The sequence below is a fragment of the Polypterus senegalus genome, chromosome 5 (genome assembly GCF_016835505.1).
Source record: "Polypterus senegalus isolate Bchr_013 chromosome 5, ASM1683550v1, whole genome shotgun sequence".
Taxonomy (NCBI): Eukaryota; Metazoa; Chordata; class Cladistia; order Polypteriformes; family Polypteridae; genus Polypterus; species Polypterus senegalus.
This window is the reverse complement of record NC_053158.1, coordinates 66,177,635-66,196,951: the sequence shown is the minus strand read 5'-3', so window position 1 is coordinate 66,196,951 and position 19,317 is coordinate 66,177,635. Positions and strand designations below refer to the sequence as shown.

Genomic DNA, 19,317 nt, shown 5'->3' with positions numbered 1-19,317 from the left:
TTCTTTATGATTACGCAAACACTCCTAGATCATGGTGGCTATGTAAGTCTGAGTAGGAAAATCCCCAACAGACAAGCCCTACCTAAACATTTGGGAGCCAGTAGTTCACTGAATAATAATCTGATTAGGAAACCATAGTTAGGCTGCACTCATTGCACCTGCTATGGACTGCAAGTATAGTGACTCACAGAGCAGGGGAAAAATAGGATTTGGTCAAATGATTTTATCTAAAGTGCATTTTAAAGAAAAGGGAAGCAAGTATGATCACACACACACACACACACCTACAGTCAAAGTAAAAAGTATGTGAACCCTTTGGAATTATCTGGTCATAAAAAGTGATCTGATCTTCATCTAATTCACAGGTACTGGTATACACAATGAGCTTAAGCCAGTGACACACAAACAATTCTACTTTCATGTCATTATTTTACAAACGCATTCAACATTCACAGTGGCAGTAGAAACAGTAATTGAACTTTGGGATTTAATAGTGGGATGACCCTCCTTTGGCAGCAATGACCTCAACCAGGCGCTTCCTGTAACTGCAGATCAGACCTGCACATCATGCGGGGGGAATTTTAGCCTAATCTTCCCTGCAGAACTGCCTTAACTCTTCCATATTCTTTGGTTGTCTTCTGTGTATGGCTCTCTTCAAGTCATTCCACAGCATCTGAATAGGATTGAGATCTGGGCTGTGATTGGGCCACTCCAAAAGGCGGAGTTTGTTCTTCTGAAGCCACTGTGCTGTGGATTTGCTGCGATATTTTGGGGTCATTGGCGTGTTCCACCACCCAGCCTCTTCCAAGCTTAAGTTGAAGGACAGACACCCTCGCATTATCCTGGAGAATTTGTTGATAAACTTGTGAATTCATTTTACCCTCATTGATGACAAGATGTCCAGGCCCTGATGCAGCAAACAGGCCCAAATCATGATGTTCCCTCCACCATACTTTACTGTAGGGATGATGTTTTGATGTTGATGTACAGTGCCCCTTTTATGCCAAATGAAGTTCTGCTTGTTTCTCCCAAATAGTTCAATTTTGGTTTCATCACTCCACAAAACATTTTCTCAGTACCGTTGTGAAATGTCCAAGTGCTCTTTCGCAAACTTCAGGCATTCAGCAATTATCTTTTTTGATAGCAGTGGTTTCCTTCTTGTTGTCCTGCCATGGACTTTTTTCTTGTTCAATGTTTTGTGTATAGTTGACTCATGAACAGAGATGTTGGCCAGTTCTAATGACTTCTTCAAGTCCTTTGCTGTCACTCTAGGGTTCTTCTTTACCTCATTGCTGACTTTGCATTGTGCTCTTGGGGTCATCTTGGCAGGGCGGCCACTTCTAGGCAGAGTAGCCACAATACTAAAATGTCTCCATTTGTAGACAACTTGCCTAACAGTAGACTGATGAATATCTAAAATGTTTGAGATGACTTTGTAACCCTTTCCAGCCTTATGTAGATTAACAATTTTCGATCGTAGCTCATCAGACAGCTCTTTTGTGTGAGGCATGATTGCCATCTGGATATGCTTCTTGTCAAAAGCTCAAACTTTATAATTTTTTAATAATCAAAGTAATTCTAGGCCACACCTCTGAACTCGTTTCATGAAATGGACTCCAGGTGTGTTAAATTCAGACTGCAATGAGCTTTTTAGGGTTCACTTACTTTTTTCAACATTCAGTTTCACAGTTTGAGTGATTTATTCAATATGGTCAAAGATTCTCTGAAAATCTGTGTTTCTTTAGTTATAGGAGACTGTGTTTGTTCATTATTGTGACTGACATGAAGATACGACCATGTTTTATATGAGACTTAAACTTAAATATAGGTAATTCTTAGGGGTTCACATACTTTTTACTTTGACTGTATATATTGTGAAGGTCTGTATTAAATGGTAAAATGTGTAGGGTTTGCATCACATGGGAGCATTTGTTCTCACATGTATCTATAAGGAAACGTCCGTATTGTCTGTTTTACAGAGTTTGTGAGCTCAATTTCTACATGTAAAGCTTCAGGGAGCTGGAGGCTATCCCAGTGTAGAAATAAAGGCTGCACATTCACTACTTTCATTAAAAGAGTAGTTTTGTATTAAATGTTGACACAAACTGTATACCAGAATATCTACTTGAAGACCTTCCAAGTTTTTATCCCTGTCACCATTTGATGCTGTCTACGTAAATCTGTAAATGAACACATTTTGTTAAGAGTTCACAATATAAAAACGCAAAACAGCTACCATGCGGTGGGTTGGCACCCTGCCCAGGATGGGTCCCTGCCTTGTGCCCTGTGTTGGCTGGGATTGGCTCCAGCAGACCCCCCATGACCTTGTGTTCGGATTCAGCGGGTTGGAAAATGAATGACTGAATGAAAACAGCTACCATTATGTCAGTTTGCTACAAGCCCTGGAGGTTTGCCTCTTATTTTTATTTACAGAAAAAAAAAAAGTCACCAAATCTTATTATATTGTTGTTCGAGTTTCAAAGTGGAACATTCTTATAGCATTTTGATGTCAAACAATAGAAATACTGTAAATTAATCATTAAATAGCACCAAATAACTCTGTAATCCTAACACTCCTTTCATAAGCAATTTGTACTCACCCCTCATCTCCAAGGCCTACTGCAGTTTTGCACAATATGTGGTTTACAAATGTCAACGGCACCTGATGTTTTCATGAAGTATGTGATGATTGAATTTGTGGAAATAAAATGCATACACTGACTGTGACTAATTCTGTCTTTTAGGCCCCTCAGTAAACAAGGCAAAGATGCAGTCAGCTAACAGATCTTACCGATCAACTGAAAAAGAGAGACTTCTGAACTTCTAGAAACGTTGCCAGTTTTTTGTTCACTGGCTTTGAAGGTCTACTGCAGCCACTACTGTGATAAGTCAGTCACATGTTCTGGGTACAGCGACAGTAGAGAAGCCACAGTGGATCACGACGCCATGTCTGTCAGACTCAGGATATCAAAAACAAACTTTTCCGGACCCTGTGACAAACAATAACCGAGAGTGCTACTTGCCAATTTTATTTTGGTATGACAAAACTTGTGTTAAAAGTGTGCAACCTTAATGAAACAGCTTACATTCATGGTGGGATGGACTTCCTATCAAGCTGCTGAGGAGATGTGCATATAAACATGAATTTCTATTTAAGTACAATACATCATCAATGCAATTCTATTTGCTGCTCAACCCTTAGTATTTTTATAGAAGTACTCAAAAGGCCAAGTTGGATAAACAGAGGCAGTTGTTATTTTTCTTAATGCTTGTACAAAGTGCTTATTATGTACATAAACAGTTTTATTAAGTGCAAGCAAAACAAACAAGGACATGCGGTTTGATATAAGAATAAATTAATTTTTGTACAGTGTATTTTGTAAATAACAACAAGGTCAAAGCTAACCATCTACTGTGAGATAGGCTTCATGAGTGCTTGCTCCCCAAAAACTTGCTTGAAATAGGCCAAGTGTTCCTCACAGTGTTCACCTACAAGATGACAGATTTAAATTAGTTACAGTGTACAACTATTAATAAAAGTAACACATCGACTCAAAGAACATGCCATGAAAATGGTAATTGCTCATTTTAACTAAGCCTGCTTTTCATGTAAATTTTAATAAGGGCTTTAGGTGGTAAAAAAAAAAAAAATGTATTATTCAGGAACTTGAATTCTGCCAAAACTGAGGAGCAATTCAAATGTCAGAGCAATAAAAAAAGATGAAATGCAGAGCTGAGCACAGGCCAGGATTTTCACAAAGACTCTTTTTTTTTAAAAAAAGAGAATACAGTTTCTTCAGCTTTTTAAGACTAGAAATGTTATATGGCAGATAAATGAATTTTTTCTGGGATCTTTTATGCTGAAATGAATATTTGATATGGAGTGACCTGTTCCAATTTTTAAAATAAAAGTTAAATGGTGGAATAGCTGAGTGCATTCCTGAAAAATCGTTGAAGAATATGATAAAACATAAAACAACTCACTAACTCCTGAAGCAGCAGTAGCGGCACTCTATTGTGGAATTGTGAATGACTTTTCTTGAACCACAAATTATGCCAGTTTGCAATCTGTGTCATGAGGATGGTGTAATATTGTGATAAAAATTAGTTTTACAACAGGTTGAAACTAATAATGATACAATCTCCAACTGATTGGTTAGCTAGCCTGGGGGAATATAGGTGAGCTGAAGTGAAAGGCCATAAAAGAATTACTCTGCCAAAAAAGTATATATATTTCTTACTCCATGTGGTTTGTACTGCTGGCCAAGAAAAAAAATTAATCTTGAGTTTTCATGTAGCGTGAAGCTTAACAGTTTTATGCTTTAAAGAAGCAGGCGGTGACCAATGGTAAACAGAAACAAACAATCTGAAAGCATCCATGGGAACAAATCTTATGTTACAAGTGTCACATAGGTCATAATCAAGTTATTCAGCCATATAATAAAAATGTGCAAAATGCATGTATTTTTGCAAAATATTAGTAAATCAGTTCCTCTAGTAAAACTAAAACAGCCCACAACCTACCATCCCTATTTACATGGGGTCGCACTTATAAATTGAAGACGGGAATCTTGGCCAAGGAATCGGAGGACGGCAGATCTTCAATTTAAAACTATTTGTAAACTACTTCAGTTGTATTGGAGGGACATATTTAACAGTATTTTAGCAAAAAGACAGCATACAACTGGATGACTCGACAGGCATGAATTAAGTGAGATTATTTTCATGGACATTTTGAAATTGGTTGCTGATAATCCAACTCTGGTCACCCTTTACAGCATAAATATTGTTACCTCTGTTCTGCCTGAAAATAGAGGAAAATACAGGATTGGTAATACAGGGTTTGTATTGACCATCAATACCAACTACATGGGATTAATAACATTTAAAATATATATGTATATATATATATATATATATATATATATATATATATATATATATATATATATATATATATATAGTGTGCTTTTAACATGCCAGCAGTTGGACTGGGGAGGGGTAGAAGGCTTTGCATCAATCTATAGTACCAGTTTTGCAAAGGTGCTTTGATACAACTCTATGCAGACTAGCACTATACAAATAAAATGTATTATTATTGAGTACTCTGTCCCCATCCACGGAAATAGGTTTGGAGGGCGAGTGACAGAATTTTGGATTTATGACCCTTGCAAATGTGACAAGAACAGGCCACTAAAGAAGAAAGTTGTGTAAAGTCAGACGATAAGATGGCTAAGAAGAGAACAGACCAGATGACGACCTGCCCAGAGGGAATACAGTATAAACTACAAGTTTATGTGCTGCCTGAAAGTACAAAGCTAACACTAACTGACGGTGTGGTTTACAAAGCCACATGCCACTAATCTTAATATTTGAAGATTAAAACTTGTACTGTGTCACTTTCTCGAGCCTGTTCTAGTACTCCATTTAATTGCCTGGGGTTACATGGGGGGGGGGAGGGGCATGGGGAGACTACGTCTGTGGTAAAAGTATGGAATTGGAGGCATTCTGTTAATAAAACAAAGTGGAAAAGGATCTCCCTAAGACCCAATCTCAACCAGGAGATACAAGACAAAGTCATGTAGCATTTGGTGCTGCGTGTTATGCTCCCACTGGGTTTTTTTTGTTTTTGGTGGTGGGTAGGGGATCGACAGAAGCACACCGTGCTATTTTAAGAAATCTTGACACAATTGTATTTCTTCCTGCAGTCTTTTACACTGAAACCAAAAAGGCGGCTAAGTGACCCCAAGGTGATGAAGGTTCTAATAAGTAGAAGAACTAGGATCTAATCATCTGCTACATCTAACAGAAGAAATGGAAAACCACGTTGCCAGCCCTGAAGTGTGATAATTGTGCCTCCCTATTCTCTATGGGTAACGGATCTGAAGCAGGTTAACCCCAATGATTTCAGACTAATTACCTGGTGTGAAAGCAGGATTTCCACGTAACCTTTGGTTTCTCTGTTCAAAAAACCTGAAGATCGTGTAGAAGAGCATTTCATCCTGTGTCTGCTTTGCTGCATCAAGGAACTTGCGGGCAGATATATTGTCATGTCCACCAACACTTCTGATAAAGCGAAGAGCACCCAAAACTTGGTGCTTTGACAACAGTACTTCTACTATCTCATCATTGGCTGTGGATAATCTCTGGGGTTGAAAAAAAATGTAATAGGAATTTCATTACTGCAGTCAACACAAAATCTGAAAATAAAAAATTCCAGGAGCATCAAATAAATGGATTCTCTGTTGATTGTTTTCAAAGATACAAAATGAAATGCTACAAAGACTCAAACTCTCCACCTGCTCCTGAAAAACATGACAATATTTGGGCAGTACAATACCAGATGGAAAGTTCTTTAAGGTTTGTTTGTCACTTGGAATGTACAGGATTCCTGGAAGAATGGCTCCCAAATTGTAATCTGGGCCTGTATTTATCAAACGTCTCAGTTAGTTATTGGACTTGCACTAAAAGTGACACTTTGATAAGAACTGGTCAAAACTCAGAATAGGACACAAGTAGTATTTACAAAGAAACCCAATCCCAGTCCCTGCTAGGAGTAGGAAATCACATCCGAGAATGAATGGCGTCACAATTTTACAACAACCTGTGTGCTGATATTGTGACATTGCTTGCATTTTACATATGTATGCTCATCTACACTGCATTGGTTGTCATGTGCATGCCGATTTTCATCAATGCAGCTTGCTTTAATATTGACTCATGCATATAAATGATACAATAAAATAAATGATATAATCTGTGTATTACCTAATGCATTTTAAGGGCACTGAAAGTTTGCTGCAAAATTCGAAAAATGGTTGGCTGTGACATAGACAAATTTCCCTGTGGCCAAAATGTTACCAACATTTTAACTTTGGCTAACAGTGCATGGCTTCACGGTCTAGATGAACTAATTAAGTAACAAACAAGATTTGTTATAAATATTATCACTACCAGATCAATATTTTTTATTAGAATCTTGTTGTCCAGTGTTCAAAACATGAATCCTTTCATGGGATGCTTGTGCCAGGCTCTACCAGAACACCAACTTCTGTGAGTTAGGACAGCTCATTAACTCTACACAATCCTGGTGAAGTTCGGAGTGCATTCCTAGATTCAGAAAACTGATACAATCCTTTTAACTTTTACATCTAAGAGTAGGACCATCACTGAGATTTCTGAGGTAGTGAGGACCATTTATCTGCTCTGAGATGCTTGGTCTCTACAAGGGTCAAAATCATAAATAATGCTGATCTGATCAGACAACTGCATACTAAACATTTTAAACGGTTACATTTCCAATGAACATATTTCTCACAACTATAAATAAATCTGCATTCTTTAGTACATGAGAAGTGACACAAATCATACCAACCTTTAACATGTCTAAAGACAGCTGATGAGCTGGTGGGTATGTGCTTTCAAGGGACAGTAGAAGACAAGCCTGTGCGCAAAAAAAAAAGGGGGTTTGTTTTATTATTATTTCAAACAAATAAAAATATTTACCGGTTACATTTGCTGCTGGCTTATATAATCAATCTAAAGTATCAGAAGCATTACTTGTAATAGTAACTGGGTCATTAAATCACTTAAAAATTGCCGTATAAAAGAAATTCAAGCACTGCTTTTCACACTCCTCCATGAGGCTACTATATACAAATAAAAAAAAATAGAAAACCATCCCATCAAGTTTCACATAACAATAAATCATGCATCATGTTTGACATAAGACTATGGGGACAACATAAATCATTTAGGTTTTTGAAGCTCGGATAAAACATCTGTCCACTTTACCCTGAGCAGAGTCGTGGGAGAGCTGAAGCCTATCCCAGCAAGCACAGGGTGCCAGTCACTCACAGGTGAAAACACACACACACGCACACACACAGAGGCCAATTTATCATCGCCAATCCACCGAACCTGCCTTTGGACTGTGGGAGGAAACGGCAGAATTTCATAAATACCTTACATTTATAGCCATGATAAATAGCAGAAGAGCACACTTCTACCATCAGAGACCATTAAAGGGACCAAATGACATAATTTTTGGGAAAGGCTCATGCTGGTGTTAAATAACGTCTGTACCTCACATTTATGACCACACCTGTGACTCAGTAACTTCAACTCATGTTTTGTGCTGCTTGCAAGCAAACAGAGGACTTTAAATAAATTTTAATACTGACAATGGATTACAAGTTCTGCTGATTTCATCTAGAGTCACGTGAAAGAGTAAATCCGGGGTGCCCAATGCTTCAATCGCGATTGACCGGTAGATTGCAAAGGTAGTGCAGGTAGATCGTGTTGCATTAAAAAAAATAATAATTTTTTAAACGTTAGTCTATCTTATATCCTCCCTATGGCATTTGCCACTTGATTGACATACAGGGCGGCCAGTCTGAGATCTCTTCTCTTCTAACACATTGGTCATCCCACACGCACAATCAAACGCGCAAGCTACTGCAAAACTCCGGCTGTGATCTAGCAGGGGGATTAAAAAAAAAAAATTGTTTGGGGAAGGTATGGGCTGGATGTGGAATTGGAAGAGGAATTTTTTCTCACAATGTCACAATTGAAGTGCGTTTGTCTGATCTGTCAATCTATCATTGCTATATATATAGCTTTTTTAATGTAGGTAGATCATTTCGACCTGGTCATTTTAGAAGTAGCTCGCAAGCTGAAAAAGTGTGGGCACCCCTGCTTTAAATAAAGTTGATGTAATTGTGAAAAAAAAAAAAAAACAATGAAAATTTGACTTTCCAATAATTTATTCAATGAAAAGTGAACAAGTGTGTACTTTCCGTCTGTGGAAAAACTAAGCTCACCCTTGGCTCATGGTCTTCTTGTAGTGTGGTCAAATAACTATCCTTGCCTTGTCTGTCCAAAGCACATTATTCTAGAAATCTTGGTCTTTGCCTTGGTGTTCATAGGCAAACTTTAGTTTTTTCCTAATGTTCTTTCTGGACAACAAAGGTTTCTTCTTGAGACACCTCCTATGTAGATCTAATGTGTGCAGCTGCTTTCTAATGGGAGACTCAAGCGCTTTGACATCAACAGTGGCAAGAGCTCCCTGAAGGTCCAATGATGAAATTCTGGGGTTCTTAGCGACTCCTTTCAGCATATTGCATTGTACTCTTGCTGGGATGGGATGGCCTGGACAAGTTGGCAGTTGTTTGAGACCTTCTCCACTTGTAGACTGTCTTCCTGACACTGCTAGTTGTTTGGATATCTTCTTAAATTCCTTCCTAGACTTATGGGCATTTATAACCCTCTTTCTGCAGGCCTCAGAGAGCTCTTTCATCTTGGCATGGTAATAATACACACCTCATCAACAAAGAGTAAATCAAACATTAAATCTTAGGTTTAAATAAGACAGGGTCCTCTAAGAGCCTCTCTAATGATGTTCTGATCATTTGTACCTGATTCTAATTTTAGGTATCTGAGGTAGTATTAAATAGACAGGTGTACTTACTTTTTCCACATGTAAAGTCTGCATTTACGTTTCTTTTAATTATACAATGGACTACAAAATATAAATACAGTGGAACCTCGGTTCACGACCATAATTCGTTCCAAAACTCTGGTCGTAAACCGAGTTGTTCGTAAACCGAAGCAATTTCTCCCATAGGATTGTATGGAAATACAATTAATCTATTCCAGACCATATGAACTGTATGTAAAAATTTTTTTTTTTTTAAATTAAGCACAAATATAGTTAATTACACCATACAATGCACAGTGTAATAGTAAACTAATGTAAAAACATTGAATAACAATTGACACAAAACACCCAGGCTCCCTTCTCAGCTGCACGAGCAGTCTCTCTCTCTCTCTCAGCAGCACGCACCCTCCCCGTCTCTCTCAGCAGCACGCAGGCACGCACGTCTGACCGAGAACAATGCAACACGTGCGGAAATCATCGGCGCGCACAAACTGAAAGGGAAACTGGCTTGTTCATATACCGAGTGTGTGGTCGTGAACCAAGACAAAAGTTTGGCGAACTTTTTGGTCGTGAACCGAGTTGTATGTGTACCGAGACGTTTGTGAACCGAGGTTCCACTGTATACCATGGAGTTTGTTATATTTTATCACCTTTACCTATACAGTGTTATTTAAATGAAGATCAAATCTAGGTATGTCCACATATGTTAATAAGAAAAAAAACAAACAATTCAAAGGGTGAACTTATTTTTTCCCATAACTACTGTATATGTACAAAATCCAGGTAGTAGAGTACATTGACCACAGCAGTAGCCCCATTTGTACAGAAAGAGAATTTAAAAAAAAAAAAAAAATCTTCGTGCCTTTGGTTATTACTAAAGCATGTCAGTGGTGTTTGGAACCAGAAATTTTGCAAATTTCCTAAGTAATGGGTACCATACACAGTTATTACGATTACTACTAATTCAGAAGGCTATCTAAGATAGCACTTGAACAGAGCTCAACTCACCAATGGCTTAGAATCGCTGAGTACATGGTACTGAAGAAATTGGTGCAGCATGTAGAAGAGGTTATGCTGGACTAACGTTTTGATGACCAGCTCATACAGGTAGTGCTGTAAAGATAACAAAACACAGACACTCACACTGGCCATTTGAGTACTTGTGCAGCCTAAATACAGGTATATAATTAATAAAATTGCATAACATGCATTCTAAGCCAAAGTTTGCATCCATTTCCTCACTCACCTCTTCTCTTTGTTTCCAATAAAGCATCATTTCTCCCATTTTGCACACTAGCACAGTCTTAAATTAAATAGCAAATTTCTGTTTTACATTATTCAGAGTACCCAGCTACTGTGCCTACACAAAGTATTCACCCCTTTGGAAGGGTTAAATTTTATTGCTATACAAACTGAATCACAGAGGATATGATTTGGTTTTTTTTTTTGTGAGATCTTTTCTTTTCCATTTCATATTATTAATTAATGTAGACCACTTTGCAAAAATCAGGTTTCAATTGGACATTAAAGGGTCTTTTTTTCTGTTGCTCACTGCCAAAAAGGCCAAATGAACTCTACTGTTATTTAATGTTGTATAACAATAACATGCAAAAAGGAGAGGTAAATAACTTTTTATAGGTAATGTGTATGAATTATTTTAAATACTGTATCAGACTAAAGCAACAGGATAGGATACTTGTGACTCAGCTAGTAAAGTCATTTTCATAAATCAACTTTCAATACTGTCAATAAAGAATGTTTACTCTGAAAAACAGGATTTTTTTGTATATATTTGGTCAGCTCAGGTATACTTTGCTTACAGGCTTTGGTGATAATGAATTACTTTAAAAAGGATACAGCCTACCTGTACTGTAATCTGGAACTGGTTCAGAGACCGGATATACTCCATTAACACAGCAGTTATGAATTTATGAGACACATCCTGTTCAAATATAAATATGCATCATATTTAAACTTCAATACAAGTAAGAAATCATTACATGGTTTCATGGCTTCTACTTTACATTTATAATTATATTTTACTTCTTTATTTTTTACTAAAAGTTAAAATCACAGGAGCACAATTACATGACCCTGAGGAACATAACATTAAGCATTCACAAATTACTGTGGACACTGTGGATTTTGAATTACTGGTTCCTTTTTGAACAGTAAAAGGGCTGGACTGGGGGCTTATGCAAAGCTCATAGGAAACGGTTATCAACTTGTGTTTTGGTGGCTACAACAAGCCTAGGAAGACATTTTCACTTCTCCTCACCTTACATTACCCTACCTCTATACAATAAATGGAGTAAATACATTTGCTCACATATTTTAAAACCTTCAATATCAATGTAATCCTTCCACTTCTTTACCACTTCACTACTTTTGATTACATCATGCCTGAAGAAGGGGCCTGAGTTGCCTCAAAAGCGTGCATATTGTAATCTTTTTAGTGAGCCAATAAAAGGTGTCATTTTGCTTGACGCCTCACTACTTCAGGACTAAAAGTCTATGAATGCTAACAAACCGAAAGAGAGCACTGTTGACCTCAAAAAGAATAAAAACAATCATCACCACACTCCACATCAATGGCTCTCCCATCCAAATATTTATCAGCTACAGGTTACTTGGTGCCCACATCACCGACTGCTTTTCCTGGTCTGTCAACATCACCTGCATCCTCAAAATGGACCAACAAAGGCTATTTTTCCTGAGGAGGCTACAGAGCTTTGGGGTGGAAGCCATAACACAACTAAACTTCGACTGCTGCACTACTGGAAAGTATACTGACCAGCTATAACAGTTTGCTTTAGTGACCTGACTTGCCAGGACTGCAAACTCCTCTAATGGGCTGTCCGTACAGCTGCTAAAATCATTGGGGTTGACTTTTCATAGCTCCATACCATCTACTCAGCCATGCCCCATGGAGTGGTGAATCCATCATCTCCAATGAGAGCCACCCAGCTCATCCCACTCATCACCACTTGCTCCACCTGCTTTAGGGACAGTTTCTTCCCCTATACCATAAGGTCACTGAACTCTCACTAACCTAATTTTGCATGCCCTGTATTGTATCCACCTGCTGGGTTATGTGTAATTGTACTGTAAGTTACATATGTACTGTCATCTACTATTTTATTTACTCTTACTGTATTTATCTTCTGCTACCCCTTTTACTGTTTTTATTTAAACATCATCATCTTATTGTATATTATTGCATGCACATACTTCCTGACACCCACCATCCCCCTCCCCACAACTGTGGCAAAAGAATTTCACTATCCTTTCACAGTGTATGCATGTGATGAGACGAGTCTAAAACTTGATTCTGAAAAATGCTTTTACTTTAAAGTGATTTGAATTCAATTGTCATACTGTTTTAGCAATTTCAGTCACATTTACTAAATTCAGAACTTCTAACTTAAAAATAAACAAAAAATGTATTTCATGCAAGGATAACTTTTCTCCTTAGAAATCGTACCTTCTTTTCAGTAAAAACTGACAACACATGTGTGTACATGTCCGACTGGTCAATGACTGCTTGTGTGCGAATTGGCCTCTTCTGTGATGTGTTGCCACGAGTCAAACCTGACTCCACCGCCTGGAAAGTAAAATAAAGTGTGATAAATTAGTAGGAAATGTATTACAGCAGAGTACAAACATTTATTAATAGCACAAACTGCCTTTTCATTGATGCAAAAAAGAATTTCTTGAAAGGTTAAAAAAAAAAAAAAGTTTCTCTTTTGAGCCAAAATACAACAGTCTTCCCTACACCGAGCATACCCCTTTACCATTTGCATACGGTGAAAAAGTGTTTTTTTTTTTTACTTTCTTCTAATATAATACGCTACCGTGGCTGTTCGTTTGTCTGCCCAGGATATTAAATCACCTGTAGCTTGCAAACCGTTTCACCCATTGACTTGAAATTTTGTACAGATATACTACGTGACGTCTACTATCCGCTTTCGGGGTGATGATTTTTATTACTCTTTTTATTTTTATTTTATTGTAGAATCAACTCTCGGCAGCACGCAGCAGGGCGGCCGTGTGGCGCATGCATATGGGCGCCGTTCTCATTCCCTACCACCTTCACTAATCATTCTTGAGGCAGATTGAAGACTTAAGTGCCAGCTTAAGTGAAAAATTAAAGAAAACGTACTAAGTCATTGCAACACAAAAACTAACTTAAATAGTTTTGACGCAAAAAGATGCTGACGAAAGAAGAGAAGCAGCAGGCCGCTAGAGTGAAGAAAAGAAGAGCTGCTCAGGAAGCAGCAAGCGCATCAACCTCTGAGCATATGAATGCTAAACGTACAGAGAAAGAGGATGAAAACTAGAATGGATGAATGCTAAAATCAAGTGTATTCACTGAATGTTAGCGTGCAGTGCGCTATTATTGGTGTTAAATAATACTTATAGTGCATCCGGGAAGTATTCACAGCGCATCACTTTTTCCACATTTTGTTATTTTACAGCCTTATTCCATAATGGATTAAATTCATTTTTTTCCTCAGAATTCTACACAGAACACCCCATAATGACAACGTGAAAAAAGTTTACTTGAGATTTTTGCAAATTTATTAAAAATAAAAAAACTGAGACATCACATGTACATAAGTATTCACAGCCTTTGCTCAATACTTTGTTGAGCCTTTGGCAACAATTACAGCCTCAAGTCTTTTTGAATATGATGCCACAAGCTTGGCACACCTATCCTTGGCCAGTTTCGCCCATTCCTCTTTGCAGCACCTCTTAAGCTCCATCAGGTTGGACGGGAAGCGCCAGTGCACAGCCATTTTAAGATCTCTCCAGAGATGTTCAATCGGATTCAAGTCTGGGCTCTGGCTGGGCCACTCAAGGACATTCACAGAGTTGTCCTAAAGCCACTCCTTTGATATCTTGGCTGCGTGCTTAGGGTTGTTGTCCTGCTGAAAGATGAACCGTCGCCCCAGTCTGAGGTCAAGAGCGCTCTGGAGCAGGTTTTCATCCAGGATGTCTCTGTACATTGCTGCAGTCATCTTTCCTTTATCCTGACTAGTCTCCCAGTTCCTGCCGCTGATAAAACATCCCCACAGCATGATGCTGCCACCACCATGCTTTATTGTAGGGATGGTGCCATGGTTTCCTCCAAGAGTGACGCCTGGCATTCACATCAAAGAGTTCAATCTTTGTCTCATCAAACCAGAGAATTTTGTTTCTCATGGTCTGAGAGTCCTTCAGGTGCCTTTTACTAAGGAGTGGCTTCCGTCTGGCCACTCTACCATACAGGCCTGATCTTCTGCAGAGATGGTTGTCCTTCTGGAAGGTTCTCCTCTCTCCACAGAGGACCTCTGCAGCTCTGACAGAGTGACCATCGGGTTCTTGGTCACCTCTCTGACTAAGGCCCTTCTCCCCTGATCACTCAGTTTAGATGGCCGGCCAGCTCTAAGAAGAGTCCTGGTGGTTTCGAACTTCTTCCACTTACGGATGATGGAGGCCACTGTGCTCATTGGGACCTTCAAAGCAGCGGAAATTTTTCTGTAACCTTCCCCAGATTTGTGCCTCGATAGACAATCCTGTCTTGGAGGTCTACAGACAATTCCTTTGACTTCATGCTTGGTTTGTGCTCTGACATGAACTGTCAACTGTGGGACCTTATATACACAGGTGTGTGCCTTTCCAAATCATGTCTGATCATCTGAATGTACCACAGGTGGACTCCAATTAAGTTGCAGAAACATCTCAATGATGATCAGGGGAAACAGGATGCACCTGAGCTCAATTTTAAGTTTCATGGCAAAGGCTGTGAATACTTACGTACATGTGCTTTCTCAATTTTTTTTACTTTTAATAAATTTGCAAAAACCTGAAGTAAACTTTTTTCACGTTGTCATTATGGGGTGTTGTGTGTAGAATACTGAGGAAAAAAATGAATTTAATCCATTTTGGAATAAGGCTGTGACATAACAAAATGTGGAAAAAGTGATGTGTTGTGATTACTTTCCGGGTGCACTGTATGGCAACATCAGCTTTACCTTTGACAGTTTACCATGAAATATTGAATTTATAGGCTGATTGCAGAAACTGTATACATGAAAGTCTAATTAAATCAGGGCTCAATTACAACCAGGAATTCATCAATGAAAGAGACTGGGGGCAAAAAAAAAAATCAGAAGACACTGTGATACCCCAAAGACTGACTGAAGTAGCACCTCCAGTCTTAAATACTGTATTTAGTAAAGATTTGCTGAGCTTTGTGGCATCCCAATGAAAGGGAAAACTTTAGTTGGATATACTTTTTGCTTTAAATAAAAGTGTACTAATCAGTGTGACCCCTATAGATTAAGAGTACTGTTCAAACCACTCTATTAAACAATAACGGCTTTAAACAACTCCTTTTCATGAAAGCAGAATGTGAACAACTTGAACAAGAAACACTGAAACACAGGATAAGCAGTACATCAGGTAAGCCAATTTATGTTTTCTTTTAAATAACATGAAATGATGTATGTTGACACATTCATTTTTATCATGGCACAGGAGAGTGGCAACTGTTGCCTGTTGAACGGATATGGAAGTGAGAATTTTTTTCTATCCTGCACATAGAAGAGTACTATTGCTACTAAAATAGAATGCTATTATGTGTTATAATTACAGGTAAAACATTAAAGGGCACAAAAAATACGAATGCTGTAAAACGTGTGTCTGTGTAATGTGGGTTGAGAGGTTGAGATTCAAATTAAACAATCCACAGCCAAAAGGTTTTCAATTTTCTTCCAAACTTCAATAATCAATGTCCTTCCATTTGGTTCAAGTTATTAATTTGTGGAGGTGTTAAAAAAAAAAAAATCATAGTGCCCAATTCTACAAAGAGCTAGTAATATACCAGAGTGGATCATTTATTAGGTACACCTGCCTGTCCAGTGTAACTGGTCGGTAACCAATATCACCTGCAAAATAAATCTATTGGAATCAGATGGGCAGGGAGCAGTCAACAAAATGTGTGTGTGAAAAATCCCATAGGAGATTTGGAATAACATTATTGCAACAATAAACCACTGTGATCTCTTATACTACACTATTGACATGTTAACATATTATGCTCAACTGGACGATCCAAACCTATCCTACCATAACTAAATGGAAACTTAAAAAAAAATAAAATAAAATGAAGCAGTGCAAAGATGACTGAACACTGTCTCCTCCTAGTGGAGAAACCTCAAACACCAATTTCAGCTAGTATAGGTCCAAATAAGTGAAGTATAGTTTTTATGTTCCTGTTCTATGAACCCTGAAAGTAATCCCAGATCGATCTTTTAACACATGCATGTAAAGAAGCAAAGTGTTCAGAAATAATCATGATTATTTTACCCACCATAGTGTAGCTCTGATCCATCTCCAGAAACTCCTTATACACCTGGTTCAGTTTATCAAACACAGTTGCAATGACTGCAAGGCTGTCTTTCTCTTCTCCATTTAACACTACAAGAAGAAAATGCACAACAAAATAATATATTTAAATACACGCTCCAGCTATTAAAGATGAATTCCTCTTTGGAATCTGTTTTTAGAAAATGATACACAAATGATATGTAATTTGAACTGAATACATTATTTATTAAAAACAAAATTGTTCAACAATACAGTACAGTCCAACGTTTCTGATCTGCATTGACCATAGCCTCAAAAGAGGCATAACTTCAAAATTACACCTTAAACATCAATTTGAAACAAACCTGAAAACTGTTATGATTTAAAGTAAAGCAGGACAAGGAGGCATTGCAAGTGACACAGCCAGATGCAACTATAAAGCTAAGAAGCAGCCCGCTCATACTGTCATTTGACACCTGACTGCAATCAAGTGCGAGTTTCTCTGTGGAAGTGCTATAGTGGATTTTGTGGAATGTATCACCTGAATCTCAATCCGATAAGACCATATAGATCTCAGACAAATGACACTTATGTCTTGGACTTGTGCTGTTTACTACCTTGGTCAGTGAGAATTATGGATATAGTTTTACCAACCTTGATAGATAAATGTTTGGACTAATAATCAATCACAAATTAGGATTTAGGAGTACTCAAGAAAACAATGCCAAAATGCCCATGTTTCCATTTATAAACCAAGGTTTTAACTTCTGCTTCATAGTACAAACCCAGTTATCTAGGGTATGGCCCGCAACAAATGGTGGGAGCAGTAATTATTCTCCAAGGGATTATTCTAGTGCTGAACCTAAGTAAAAGAGGACAGCCAGTAATGGAGTTAGGTTTGGGTGCCATATTGAGTCCTAAAAGAACAGCTATATGCTACATTGCACGATGCAAGAAAAGCACAAATCACCTACTTTGGAAACACACAGATAGGATCACCATCTTGCAGTCTCTTCTCCGCAGAAGGAAGTCCATCAGCCTTCCTTTGTCTTTTAAAAGCCTGAGAGCAGGTTTCAGCTTTACTTGCAAATACCACAGATAGCCTAAATATGAAAAATCGAAGATATTAACAATTAGGCACCTTTCATAAAGTGTTTAATAAGAGACGAATCATTTCAAAAACCAATCACGCTTTGAGAATCATTTTAAGAGTTTACCCTTCTCTCTCTGACTTGGAGAAACATAAATCAATGTTTGCCTCCTGGGACTGTACCTACTGTACATCCTTTAATACAATAATTATTCCATAAATAGTATAGAAACAGTACAAATACTGCAGCTGTAATATCAGAACATTTTTATCAAATTATTTCAAACACAAGCTCAAAATGTTATTTTTATTGAAAACTAATGTTTCTTTATTTCTCATGTTATGAAAATCATATCCTTAGACACTCATTTTTTAAAACTTTTCCTGATAATATTTGAATTTTCTGAGGCCCATCACTCACATCAAATTGAAACCTGCACTTTTTATCTATTTCACTCAAATGAAAGAACTTACATTTAGTTTACATACCACCCTGCCAGAATTATTTTACTACCCCTGTGTTTTCATATTAGTCCTCACTATAATAACACTAAATACATTGAAACTAACTGTAAGAATTAAAAATATAAGATCATTAGCTGGCCAGTTTAACAACAGCTAGCTTGAGAAAGAAGGGGCGCTGAAAAAAAGAAGCACCCAACAGGAACTATATAAAAAGGAATCCATATTAGTGACAAGAATGCACATTTAAGTGTAAAAATGGTTTAAATACTTCTAAAACTTTTATTCAAAAAGCCGATTCTGGCAGCTGTGGTTCCTTGAGTAAGACAGGCCATTTGCCTTGAAATCCTAGGATTTTATAGACTCACTGCAATTGACTGAAAATGTGGTTCTGAAGGCTCAAACCAAAATAAAAACTGAGCAGGATTTAAAGATCTTTGCTTGACCAAGCAACTCCTAAGTCTGCAATTATGATGTGAGTTGGAAGATAAGTGGGATACCTGGCTTGACAATCAGTCAAAACAAACTAGTAGAAAAACAAACACAGGAATATATATTTAGATAATTCCAGGGAGATAACAGGTATTCTTCTGTCTTAATTTGTACGTAACGAGCACTTTGTGTGTCTGGGTAAATAATTGATCCCTTTTGAAATTTTAGACTTCATTTCCATTATGATATCCTCCCAATGTGCTTAATAGCTACATTCTAAAAAATACACTCCCAAGAACTGCAGCTCTGGCAGCTATTACTCATGGACACCCAAAAATCCTGTAAAATAGTAACATTATGGTTTTAAGGTTAGTTCCATGCTCACTTCAAAAACCGTTTATCAAATCACAATGAATGCATATTACCTTCACTGGCACTGATGATAATATCAGGCTGGAAGACACTCCAAGTAGAAGAATCTTTTTTTAGAAAGTGTTAAGGATTTTTTTAATTACAACAGAAATTCTTAAAAGAGTATTTA

At 37.7% G+C, this 19,317-nt stretch overlaps 2 protein-coding genes across 2 annotated transcripts in view; one reads left to right on the top strand and one right to left on the bottom strand.

Moving 5' to 3' along the window:
• The window catches only part of npc1 (Niemann-Pick disease, type C1), a 64,296-nt gene extending 60,369 nt beyond the window's left edge, over positions 1–3,927 (top strand). Inside the window, exon 25 of the mRNA XM_039754736.1 lies at positions 2,745–3,927. Coding sequence (XP_039610670.1) covers positions 2,745–2,827 — 83 coding nt within the window. The 3' untranslated portion in view covers positions 2,828–3,927. The remainder of the gene's footprint in view (positions 1–2,744) is intronic.
• rmc1 (regulator of MON1-CCZ1) overlaps positions 3,233–19,317 on the bottom strand; it is a 37,682-nt gene continuing 21,597 nt past the window's right edge. The window contains exons 12-20 of the mRNA XM_039754737.1: positions 19,202–19,255; positions 17,767–17,895; positions 16,797–16,903; positions 12,924–13,043; positions 11,304–11,381; positions 10,448–10,552; positions 7,376–7,444; positions 5,921–6,146; positions 3,233–3,489 (exon numbers count right to left, since the gene is read on the bottom strand). Of these exons, the coding sequence (XP_039610671.1) occupies positions 3,410–3,489; positions 5,921–6,146; positions 7,376–7,444; positions 10,448–10,552; positions 11,304–11,381; positions 12,924–13,043; positions 16,797–16,903; positions 17,767–17,895; positions 19,202–19,255 (968 nt within the window). The 3' untranslated portion in view covers positions 3,233–3,409. The remainder of the gene's footprint in view (positions 3,490–5,920; positions 6,147–7,375; positions 7,445–10,447; positions 10,553–11,303; positions 11,382–12,923; positions 13,044–16,796; positions 16,904–17,766; positions 17,896–19,201; positions 19,256–19,317) is intronic.